The sequence below is a fragment of the Gekko japonicus genome, unplaced genomic scaffold (assembly GCF_001447785.1).
Source record: "Gekko japonicus isolate JY-2015 unplaced genomic scaffold, Gekko_japonicus_V1.1 scaffold55, whole genome shotgun sequence".
Taxonomy (NCBI): domain Eukaryota; kingdom Metazoa; phylum Chordata; class Lepidosauria; order Squamata; family Gekkonidae; genus Gekko; species Gekko japonicus.
The window spans coordinates 1,218,115-1,230,046 of NW_015160837.1; the positions used below are offsets into that span (position 1 = coordinate 1,218,115).

At 47.3% G+C, this 11,932-nt stretch overlaps 1 protein-coding gene across 1 annotated transcript in view; it reads right to left on the bottom strand.

The window, feature by feature from the left end:
* Positions 1-11,932, bottom strand: part of TBC1D1 (TBC1 domain family member 1) — a 156,152-nt gene that overhangs the window by 20,471 nt on the left and 123,749 nt on the right. Inside the window, 3 exon segments of the mRNA XM_015418418.1 lie at positions 4,629-4,787; positions 5,953-6,114; positions 9,818-10,003. Coding sequence (XP_015273904.1) covers positions 4,629-4,787; positions 5,953-6,114; positions 9,818-10,003 — 507 coding nt within the window.

Sequence of the window (11,932 nt, forward strand, 5' to 3'; positions counted from 1 at the left end):
TCCAAAGCGACCATTCTCTCCAGGGGGCTGTATCTCTGTTGCCTGGAGACCAGCTGTAATTCCAGGAGATCTCCAGCCACCACCTGGAAGATGGCAAGCCTAGTTGCAACAGCTGGACCCAACTCGACCCTCTGACGGGAGATTTGCTCATGGTTAATGCAATTCCAAAGGAGCAGCTGGAAAGAAAGAGGAAACTCTCTGGGAAGACAGGAAACTTTTGTGGAGCCAAAGGCCGATCTGCATGGCCAAGGAAGGGAGTTGCCCGTCTTTTTTTCTCTCCGACTGAACAACTGGGGATCAGGCCAAGGAATGTTGCCTGTCCCTTCTGCAGTGAGTCGGTCCCGACAGATCTGTACACATTGCAAGGCCAAATGCAAACTGGGGCCTTCAGGGGTCTGAAGGCCAAACCAGACATGATGTTGGGAGATCCAAGAGGTCTTCCCAGCAATTCATAATGCAAGACAGAAGCTGTATGTAGTCCCAAGTTGAGCTGGGACCACAGTATACAGCGGAACAAGGCCCCTCGGCCATTTTGCCCCCTTTGCTGCTTTTACATAGCAAAGCCCCCCCTCCCCCCGCACTCCAGCCACTTCTAGGGCCGGGTTATACAGGGGAGGGAGGGCTATAAATAAATAAATAGGGCTAATAACAGCTTGGTACATGGGCTGTCTGTTGCTCCAGGTGGCTCTTCTGGGTGGGTGTGGAAATGTTCCAACAGCAGAAATATACCTAAACATTGGAGATCTGATCAAAAGAAGCTCCATTAACCAAGGATGTGGTGACGTTTTATTTTTGTCTTGGTATATTTATTTATTTACTTGCTTCATTTATACCCCACCTTCCTTCCCAATGGAGACCCCAAGCAGCTTACGTTGTTCTCATCTCTTCCATTTTATCCTCACAACAACCCTGTGAGGTAGATGAGGCTGAGAGCGCGTGACTGGCCCAAAGTTTACCCAGTGAGCTCCCATGACAGAGTGGGGATTTGAACCTGGGTCTACCAGATCCTAATCCAAAACCCTAATCACTACATCACACTTGCTTATATGATTTATGGGCTATCACCAGGTCTGAATAAATCGTAGAATTGTATCAGACTCACATTTTGAATTTCTGAATGACAGCTTTGCTTAGAGATGCCTATCATGAACAACTAGTACAATAAATGTATACAGCCGCGACAAGTGTCTGAGGAGTCAGGGTGGGGGAAGCTGGACCAAACAAAGACTTATCATGTAGCACAGCCTCTAGGAAGCAGAGAAACAAGTCAGATTTTTCTTCTTTCAAGAACCAAAGCATATGCTAGAAGAAAGTAGGGTTGCCTGTCCCCAGTTGGGGGCGGGGGATCCCCTGGTTTTGCGGGCTTTTGCCCGGAGGAAATCGGCCCCCCCAACAGCAATGTGGAGTGACGTGCCTACGTTACCCAGAAGTGACATAGAGCGCCCCCCCCCACATGCCTATGTCACTTCCGGGTGACGTAGGCATGGGCGCAACCTCACTTCCGGTGATTTCAAGGGTAATGCTCCCAGCTCCCGGAGCATCCCCCTGCAGACGTCTTGCAGGGGCCTGGCAACCCTAGAAGAAAGGTTATTCTTACTTTCCTTCGAGCGGAAGCGAAGTATCTTGTAAGCCTCCCTCTTGATAAATTTAACCCTACCCTTCCCATTCTTGAATGCTGCATCCGTTAGGAGGCGTGTTGCCGTGCCAGATATTATCAGGGCTCTTGGTTCACAGAAGGCAAAGCCTGGAGCCAGGTCTTCCTACATGGACTAGCGCTTTATGCATCCCATGCAAGGCAGGCTGTGTTTGATCTCTGGGGCTGGCTGCTTGCTGCCTAGGTTGGCAGGGAACAGGGAGCTTCGGCAGATGCAGTGTGCTTTGCTTCCTAACCGGAATAGCAGCTCTGCCGCAGCCTCTCTGCCCAAAGTAGGAGTTGTTCCAATGCACGGCTGAACAGTCCGATTCAAAGCCTCCTGTTTGGCAGGGAAACTCGCCTGGCAAAGCTCTGAAAGCTAACGAGGTGGGGAAAAGAAATCCAGACGAGAAAAGATGTGTTAAGGAACATGGAGAGCAGGTCTTAGTTTCTTTGGGGGGGGGGGATGGCACTCTGCCACGCCTCTCACTGGAGAGACGAGGAATAAAATTCAACTATGCTATGTGCTGGGTCCAAACAAGGAGAAAGGAAGGGGAGAAGGCATTTTACTTAAGGCCCTGCCTGTGAGGAAGCTGGATGTAGTAACCCAGCATTGAAAGGCATTTTACATATGCTCAGACGCAACTCTCCTCTTCAAGCAGCCTATAAAGAGAAACAGTTCCCAGTACATTTCAAGCATAGGCCTGGGGTGAGTGGGGGGACTGTTTAAGAAGCAGGCATTATTCATTTAAAACGCAGAACATTTTACAGAAAGCGTACATAATCCTACATGGCCAGGTTCCAGCATACCTAAGGGACCGCCTTGCCCCACATAGACCCCAGAGAGCACTTCGGTCGGGGTCGCTACACCGTCTCGCGATCCCGGGCCCGAAAGATGCCAGGCTTGTGACCACTAGGGCTATGTCCTTTTCGGTGGCAGCTCCTATCTGGTGGAATGAGCTCCCAGAGGAGATCAGGGCCCTGCGGGACCTGCTGCAGTTTCGCAGGGCCTGCAAGACGGAGCTCTTCCGCCAGGCTTTCGAATAGGAGCCGCCGCCACCACCACTACCACCAATGGGGCCTGTTACAGCACCACCGGAAGCCAATGTGGCAATAATATCAGGAGGCCACAGTAACCTCCCCTGGGGTTGTGCAATAGGGAGAGAGGGTTTGAGTCACGTGGGATCCTTGGGCGTGGCCCATGTATTAAGTGTTTTAAATTGTTTTATTGTTGTTTTATCGCACTACGTGCCTATTGTTGTAAGCCGCCCTGAGCCCGCAATGCGGGGAGGGCGGGGTATAAATAAAATTAAATAAATAATTAATTAATAAATAATATCACCTCCAATGGAAGGATCTATACATTCAGCTCCTAATAGATCTTTTGGGTTTTTTAAAAGCTGTTCCACTGGTCTGTGCATACAGGCTATATATGAAGTAAAATCCCAGTGCATGTGAGAACACAATGAAAAATAAACTGTACTACCCTTTAACCCTTGCTTAATAAGTGCTGGACATGATTATGTTCAACTGAAACTTAACTTCACACAAAACTTCAAATGCTCTGACGACACTCAAGTTGTATGTCCTTTTCACAGGAGTGTTTGAGTGTGTTTCAGTATTTGGTTATGAATGATTTTTGCAAAAATCAAGGTACTCCTTTCTTCATCATCGTCTTTTATCATGGCTTTTCCATTCCAGATTTCCTGTCTCTCTGCAAAGCAACAGTTTTCTGTCTAACTCTACTGATGTCAGCAAATGCAGCTTTTCTCTCCACTTGGGTGCCTATATGGAATTAACTAATGTACCAGACTGGTTTTGGAAGGTTTTTTTAAAAAATAATAATAATTATATCCAATAATACAAGCGCCCCCCCCCCATGCAAAAATTCTGTGCAGTCCATAAAGCTAATATACCCAACCAAAAGATATCAAAAGTTGAGCTCCATCACAACATTTGTTATTGGAGGTTTTCTAGTACCATTTATAAAGCAAAGTCACACACAAGAACCCAGAAATGAAACCAAACATTTCAATAAAATCCCAAACCCTATCCCTCCACAATAAAATAATTAAGATGTGTTTTCTTATTTAATAACTGAATTTAAAAACTGAACACAAATGCTTGCACAATTAACAGTATTTAACATTAACAGTAATTAACAGAAGACCTGTTCAACCTAACTCTTGTGAGGTTTTCAGCCATCAGACGATACTGTCTGGTGTCTGTCTATTATACCGACAGTTGTTCTCAGATATTTCCTCTGCAGTGATGAGAGCTAGCCTCACTTTCCCCGTTCTCTCTCTTTGTTTGAACAATGAAAATTGAGATGTTGAGGGCACCGTGCAGCGATAAGTGAAATGCTGTGAGCCTTGCACACTGTACCCAAACATGGATGTGTATATAGGGGCTGTGGTTGAGTGGCAGAGCCTCTGCTTGGCATGCAGAAGGTCCCAGGTTCAATCCCCGGCATCTCCAGGTAAAAGGATCAGGCAGGAGGTGATGGGGAAGACCTTGACCTGAGACCCTGGCTCAGTGGCAGAGCCTCTGCTTGACATGCAGAAGGTCCCAAGCTCAATCCCCGGCATCTCCAGGTAAAAGGATCAGGCAGGAGGTGATGGGGAAGACCTTGACCTGAGACCCTGGCTCAGTGGCAGAGCCTCTGCTTGACATGCAGAAGGTCACAGGTTCAATCCCCGGCATCTCCAGTTAAAAGGATCAGGCAGGAGGTGATGGGGAAGACCTCCTCAGCCTGAGATCCTGCTGAGCCACAGCTGGGCTAAGTAGACAATACTGACCTTGATGGACTGACAGTGGTCCGATTCGCTATAAGGCAGCTTCATGCGTTCATACGAGAGTGTGACAGAAAGCAGCTCTTTTGAAGACGTGGTGTACATTGCATGCAAGATGTTCTTCAGAGGCCCCTCCCCACCCACTTTCACAAAACATTAAATCCCGATTCCCATTTCAGAGCAAAAGATCCTGGCGTGCTTACCTAAGTCAATCAGTATGGCATGCTGTTGGGAGGTTAACTGTTTCAGGAGTTCTTTGTAAGGGGTATCCTTCGGCTGCTGTTTGTTTGCAAACTGATGCTTCAGCTGGTACTGCTCTGCCAAAAACTTCCAGATCTCACCCCGGTGATGCCGAGGAACGCCTTGTTGAAGAAGACAGAAATAATAATTAAAAAAAGATAAATGGATTTGGAGAGTGGCAAGCCAGCGTATCCTGTTCACTGTTGCACTGGAAGAAGCCCCATCTCTCCCAAACAAGAATTTGCACCTTTGTGTAGCAGAAATTACCTCCTGAAGCCCTAGGTTCTCACACTGGGGAGCAGGCCTGCCTAGGCAAGTGTGGACATTTGGTGTGGACGTGTGGCTGGGGGAGAGGGGCGGGGAGGGAGAGAGAGAGAGAGACAGAAAGAACATGCATTTCTAGGCAGGGATAGTACCATGAGATAAAAGGAGATCTCTTTCCTGGTCTGACAAGATCTGAATAGGTTCAATACACCCTGCTAGAAGATGCACAATTATACCCCTATTGGATGTTATCTCCATCTAAAAGCTACACAGAGCCACACGTCATTGGACTTGCAGTGAGATACACCCATATGGATTTTAAAAAACACATGGTGGTCTAACTCAGGAGTCTATAAAACGCAGGACTGATCCCATTTCCGTTTTCTCAGTGAGGACCTGCATAATCAAAAATTGGTTCTTTTGTGTCTATGGGACCCTCCAAAGCCCTTAAGTCTAGTCGGAGGACTCTGTGAATAGCAGTTGCTGTTGACTTCAGGTGGACAGCCAGACTGATAAAGTCAACTAGCATGATTAAAATAATGTTCCAGTAGCTGACTTCTTAACAACTACATGCACTCACTCATTTGTTATGAGGGCCGGATCTGACATAAATGAGACCTTGTTGGGCCGGGCCATGTGTGTCAGAAAATGTCATGCCAGGTACTGGAGATATAAACTTTATAAAGGACGCAAACACAAAAGGGTTTTTCCCCTTAAAATAAAAACATACTTAAAACATTAGCACTCTTGCAATATTTTGTTTATTTAACAGGGTCTGATAACTGACACCTCTTGCTCTGAATTATTGCATCAAAATGTCTGTGCTGTTGCAATCTTGAGTATGCTGTTCAGGTGTGTATCTGCAAGCTGCATACCTACGAGGACGCAGCAGCAGCAGAACACGAAGAAGCAGTAGAAGACAGCCAGTTCCACTGCGGGCCTGACAGAAGCCCTCCGGGGGCCTGATCCGGCCCCTGGGCCACATGTCTGACACCCCTGCCCTAAACAATTCAATCTGCTCACCTTTCCCAATAGCAGAATGTATCTTTTCCATGTCGAACTTTGTCTTTGATCTTCCTGGCACGCTCAACATTTTTTCCCAGACCAAGGTTACTTCTTTGAGGCACGGGGTGATTTCTTCATAGTCGAGCTTCAGACGCTTGTTTAGCAGATTATTTTCAGAAGCTAGACAAAAAAAAACACATTAAGGACGTGCACATGAATGACATTCAGTGTACGATAAATCGGTTGGACAGTTATTTGAGACAGTTCGCCGACAACACCGGGCTAATGAACCACGGCGTGTCATGAAAAGCACCTGCGATGAGGGAAAGCAAATAATACAGGAAATCCCCACAGGGCTCTTTTTGTAGCAGGAACTCCTTTGCATATTAGGCGACACACCCCTAATGTAGCCAATCCTCCGAGATTTTACAGTAGCCCTTGGAAGAAGAGCTCTGTAAGCACTTGGGGGATTGGCTAATATGCAAAGGAGTTCCTGCTACAAAAAGAGCCCTGCCCACAACGGTGTTGATTCATGTTCACAGGGGCACCACACAGTCAGCTCTGTGGACAGGGGAAAAGATGGCACGGGGGGGGCTTGTCCGTATTAGCAGCCTGTTGCCGAAATCATGCACTTTACCTGCACTTTCTGAAATGTTTACACAAGGAAACGGGTGTACAGGATACACGTGGCATTACTATCAGACTGAGCATTGGGATAGTCTGAAAAAGGGGGGTGAGTTGTGATGCAGCGACACGGGTAGACAGCCTACGGGAGACTCTCGGGTTTCAGCCGCACAGTCAGCCTCCCTACAGCAGCACTGTGTGGGAAAACTAATTTTTTGAGAGATAGATCAAGGTGGGCAGCCATGCTGGTCTGAAGCAACAGAACAAAGTTAAGAGTCCAGTGGCACCTTTCGTGCACGCACACGAAAGCTCACGCCTTGAATAAAACGTTTTTCGTCTTCAGGGCTTTTTTTGTAGAAAAAGTCCAGCAGGAACTCATTAGCATAATAGGCCACACCCCGCAGCAGAAACCCATTAGCATATTGGGCCACACCCCTGATTGCACCACTCATTAGCATATTAGGCCGCATTCCCATGTTACCAGAAGTGTGGTCATCCAGCCACACCCACCTTTCCCTTCTTATTCTGTTTACCTTGTTTGTTGTCAAAACCCAGGGCTTTTTTTGGAGCAGGAACTCCTTTGCATGTTAGGCCACACACCCCTAATGTAGCCAATCCTAATGAGTTTCTACTGCTGGGTGTGGCCTGTTATGCTAATGAGTTCCTGCTGGGTGTGGCCAACTTGGGAGCCAGCTGGAACTCCGTTCCTGTGCGTTCCTGCCCAAAAATAGCCCTGTTCGTCTTAAAGGTGCCACTGGACTCTAACTTTGTTCTAATGTTGTGAGAGTGATGTCGACTTAGCCGAGGCGTTCCAAATCTCTCCGCTAGGCCTTCAGTCATGCGATAAGGACGATCCTGGTATGGTAGCCAGCCTCCTCTCTTGAGGCTCTTTGCTGCACAGTCGCTAAGGGGCCGGGTGATGCTTTGGATACAGAGATCTCCTGGGCGATAAAGCACTCAGATCTCCATTTCTATTCTACTGTGTCTGACAAATGGAGCTTTGATTTCTCGGAAGTTCATACCATGAAACTTTTGGTTGGTCTCTAATGTGCCGCTGGACTCAAATCTAACTCAAATCTCCATGCATAACTTAGATCCACGTTTAAAAAGTGATGCATCGTACAGCAGCTGTCCCTTTAATGGCATCTGCTTGATGTATGCACAGCGTTAAGCCCTTGCTGTGATGATCCATTAGCGGTACACTGTCATTCTCAGGACATATTATTCCAATACATCATAAGAATGCGGCCTCTTTGATGATTTAATAGCACCATGCATCAGCCAGAGCACCACTTCTATTTATTGCAGTGTGGAGACCATTTACAGGAGAGCTGCAGGTTTTTCTGGGAGGGGGACCAGCCTCATCCTCCACTTCAACTGCAGTTTACAGACTGAAGAACACCTGTTTTTCCTTATTTATTCCCCCCCCCCATTTCTCCAAAATGGGACAGTATACTAACATTCCTGCCAACCTAGCAGTTCGAAAGCAAGAAATTGCAAGTAGATAAACAGGTACCACTTCGGTGGGAAGGTAACAGCGTTCCATGCGCCTTGGTGTTTAGTCATGCCGGCCACATGACCACGGAAATGTCTTCGGACAGCGCTGGCTCTTCGGCTTTGAAACGGAGATGAGCACCGCAACCCTAGAGTCGGACTCGACTGGCTTTCAAGCAAGGGAACCTTTACCTTTACCTTTATACTAACATACTGAAAAGTATACACAAATCAAGAATTAGCATCCCGCCCCCCCAAAAAAAACCCCACTTGATCATCCCAGAATAAGTTTGGGTAAAAACACAAGTCACTGAGCCAAAATAGGTTTTGAAACACCATGTGCTTTAGCTCTGTTCACAGCTTGGTTGGGCATTACATGGAAAAAAAAAAACACCCACCGTCTTTTGTGTACCCCATTCCCTTCCCCATCCTGTTGTGGTTCCCGGTTGCAGGTTTCTCTCTTTTCCTGTGTCCCTGCGTTGCCTAGGCAAGCAGTGCAATGGTCCCCTCTCTTCCCGCACTGTGCTGTGATGCAAGTCATCCACAATGCAATCCTAAGAACACTTTCCTGGGAGTAAACTCCACTGAGTAGGCATGAATAGGCATTTGAGGTAGACCTGCTTAGGGAGTCGCACTGCCGGTTGCTTAGGCAATGTGGGGATCCTGTTTGCTCCCTCTGCCCACCTAAGGTTTAGCATAAGAGGTTTACACATCGCCAAATCTGATTGGCCGTAGCACTGTGATACTATTTGACTATAAGATCCCTGACTGGTTAGGACCACGGAACGTGGGAGAAAGACCAGCGGTGCAGAGAAGCAGCAGAAGAGGTACTGTATCGGAGGGGGGCATTTTGTGTCCAACCTCCTCGTTTCATCTTAATTTTCCTTGCAGGCAATGCTTCATCCCGGTGCAAGAGCGATACGCGACTGCTTTTAAATAGTTCCCATTGCAGTCAGGAGACATGAAACTGCCGACCATTTAGTTAGAGGTCAATATCTCAGGGACTATTTGGAGAACCTTATGCTCAGGAAGCAAACAGACAGCAGGGTGGCCAACACGTCAGACATAAGCAGGTGGATCCGAATATACAGAGACACAAAGTTCACAGGAAAGAGAACTTGAGCACTTTATCAGCACAGCACAACCAGGGCAAACGCTGCACTGATAAAAGAAGCAAAGGGGTGAATTAAGATTAACGTGAGCAAACTGTGCATGAAGAACACTGAAAGCAGGAAAACAAACATACAAAATTACTGGTAAAAAGGGGGTTCCGAGTGAACACAATTTTTTGGGCAGGAAGGCACAGGAACGGAGTTCCGGCTGGCTCCCAAGTTGGCCATGCCCAGCAGGAACTCATTAGCATAATAGGCCACACCCAACAGCCGTGAATCTCATTAGGATTGGCTACGTTAGGGGTGTGCGGCCTAACATGCAAAGGAGTTCCTGCTACAAAAAAAGCCCTGGGTTTTGACAACAAACAGGGTAAACAGAATAAGCAGCAAAAGGTGGGTGTGGCTGGATGACTACACTTCTGGTAACATGGGGGTGCAGCCTAATGTGCTAATAAGCTGTGTCATCAGGGGTGTGGCCTAATATGCTAATGAATTTCTGCTGTTGGGTGTGGTCTATTATGCTAATGAGTTCCTGCTGGGGTTTTTCTACAAAAAGAGCCCAACTGCTGCATTGTTGAGGTCTTGTTGTTGCTGAAATGCAAAATGTGGAAGCCCCTGCCCAAATGAAGCTTCTGATCCAGGAAAGTACTTGCCTTGCAGCTTCTGGTTTTCCTTTTCCATCCTCAGCAGCAATATTTGCTGGAGGATGGCTTTCTGCCACAGCTCCCGCAACTCCTTCGGGGTCCTCCTCCTCTCTTCTTTTATGGTCCTAAAGGAGCCGTCCTCACAAACCGGTTGCAGCGGTGACCTCGGGGGAAGCTCTCCCAGCTCAGAGAATTCTGAATAAGACAACAGAGAATTCTTAATAAGGTAACTTATTACATGGCTCTCAAGCAAAGAAGACATTTTATTATGGCTGTATCCGTTTTGAGAACTGAGATGACGAAAGGCCAATATGTCTGGGAACAGGTATAGTTTCCAGTTTTACGGCGTTTCCTGGCCAGGACCCGAGGTTCTGCATGCTTGATGGTGTTTGGGACTTGTGTTTCTTGAATGGCAGCCCCCTGTACTATGACCTAACGCCTTTGGAAACAGAAGGGACTTTTTTTTTAAAAGGTCTGCAATACAGCCCAGAGGTCTTCTGTTCCAGAGCAAAGTCAAAAGGTTAGTTGGGCATGTCCAAGCCCAGCAGGCATACTTAGACTTCATCTCTGGATCCTGCCTTTTGTATTATGAAAATTTCGCTCCAGTCCCCGCCCACCCCCAACACTATCCAAGCAGTGTATTGGGAAAAACTGCTCAATAGAAACTGTACTCGGGGCTTTTAATATAGATCTCCAGATCCAATTGATATCCATTCACTAAGGTTTTATTTTCTTCGTTTAGTGTAGGCTTGCCAACCTCCAGGTTGCACCCAGAGATCTCATAAGAACATAAGAGAAGCCAATGTTGGATCAGGCCAATGGCCCATCCCGTCCAACACTCTGTATCACACAGTGGCCAAAAATACCAGGTGCCATCAGGAGGTCCAGCAGTGGGGCCAGGACACTAGGAGCCCTCCCACTGTTGACCCCACCCCCCAAGCACCAAGAATACAGAGGATCACTTGCCCCAGACTGAGAGTTCCTATCTATACCTTGCGACTGATCTCCCGCTATTACAATTGATCTCCAGACGACCAAGATCAGCTCCCCTGGAGAAAACGGCTGCTTTGAAGCGTGGATTCTATAGCATTATATCCTGCTGAGGTCCCTCCCCTCTCCAAACTTTGCCCTCCCCAGGCCCCCCCCCAATCAAGAGCTGGCAACCAGCGTTGCCTCTAAGTTGAGTTAGTGTGAGCTAGCTCACAGGTTTTTAGCCTCCAGCTCACACATTTTTGTCTCAGCTCAGGAAGGATGGCTCCAGAGCAAACTGATTTATGCAGCAGCCAAGTTGCCCACAATGCCAGCAGCTCACGAAGTAGAAATTTTGCTCACAAGACTCCACAGCTTAGAGGTGGCATTTGCTGGCCACCCTAGTTTAGTGGATTGCTTTAATTGTTATGCACGTTACTACTGTATCTTGCATAGAATTGTTTTTATTTTTGTAAGCTGCTTTGGGAAACGTTTTTTGAAAGTGAGACAACAATGTTGAGAAAAGAATAAATAGACTAATGTCACATGGGCAATGCAGTCCTAATGGAAGGAGGGGAAATGGCAGGGGAAAAACTGTCGCTGGAGAATCTGGAGAAAGTGACTAAACGGCGACAAACGCTGCTGTGTTCCCCTCGGTCGTCCCCTCTCCCTCCACCAACTTCCTGCTTCATTTCTCAACTGTTTTTGTTCCTTCGGCTACGCCGCTGATGCAGCTGCACATTTTTTTGTGATGGTAGATGGGTTTCTTGGATTCGACACCACATTACAACCACAAGGTACCTTTTTTTAAAAAAAAAGTCACTGCGGCTTTTGAGACTACAAAAATGAAAATATCTAAACAGGAACAAAAAGAAGAAAAAAATCAAAGCAAGCATGTTGAACCATTGTTTTTAGGCTTCCTGTAAACCATCCATCATTATCGTACTGAAAGGCGCGGGCGATGTGTTGAGTGAGAAGGTCAGTCTGCACCTTGCGACCGCTGATGTGGAAACTGCTCGAGACGTGAATAGCAGTTGCTGTATGACTGTGGGTGTAAACGGGCACAGGAGATCATGCGGGAAATTTCCATGCTGCCGACAGGGATCCGCAAGGGTGGCCTGGGAACTCTCCACTCAGTGGGGACAACCTGCATTG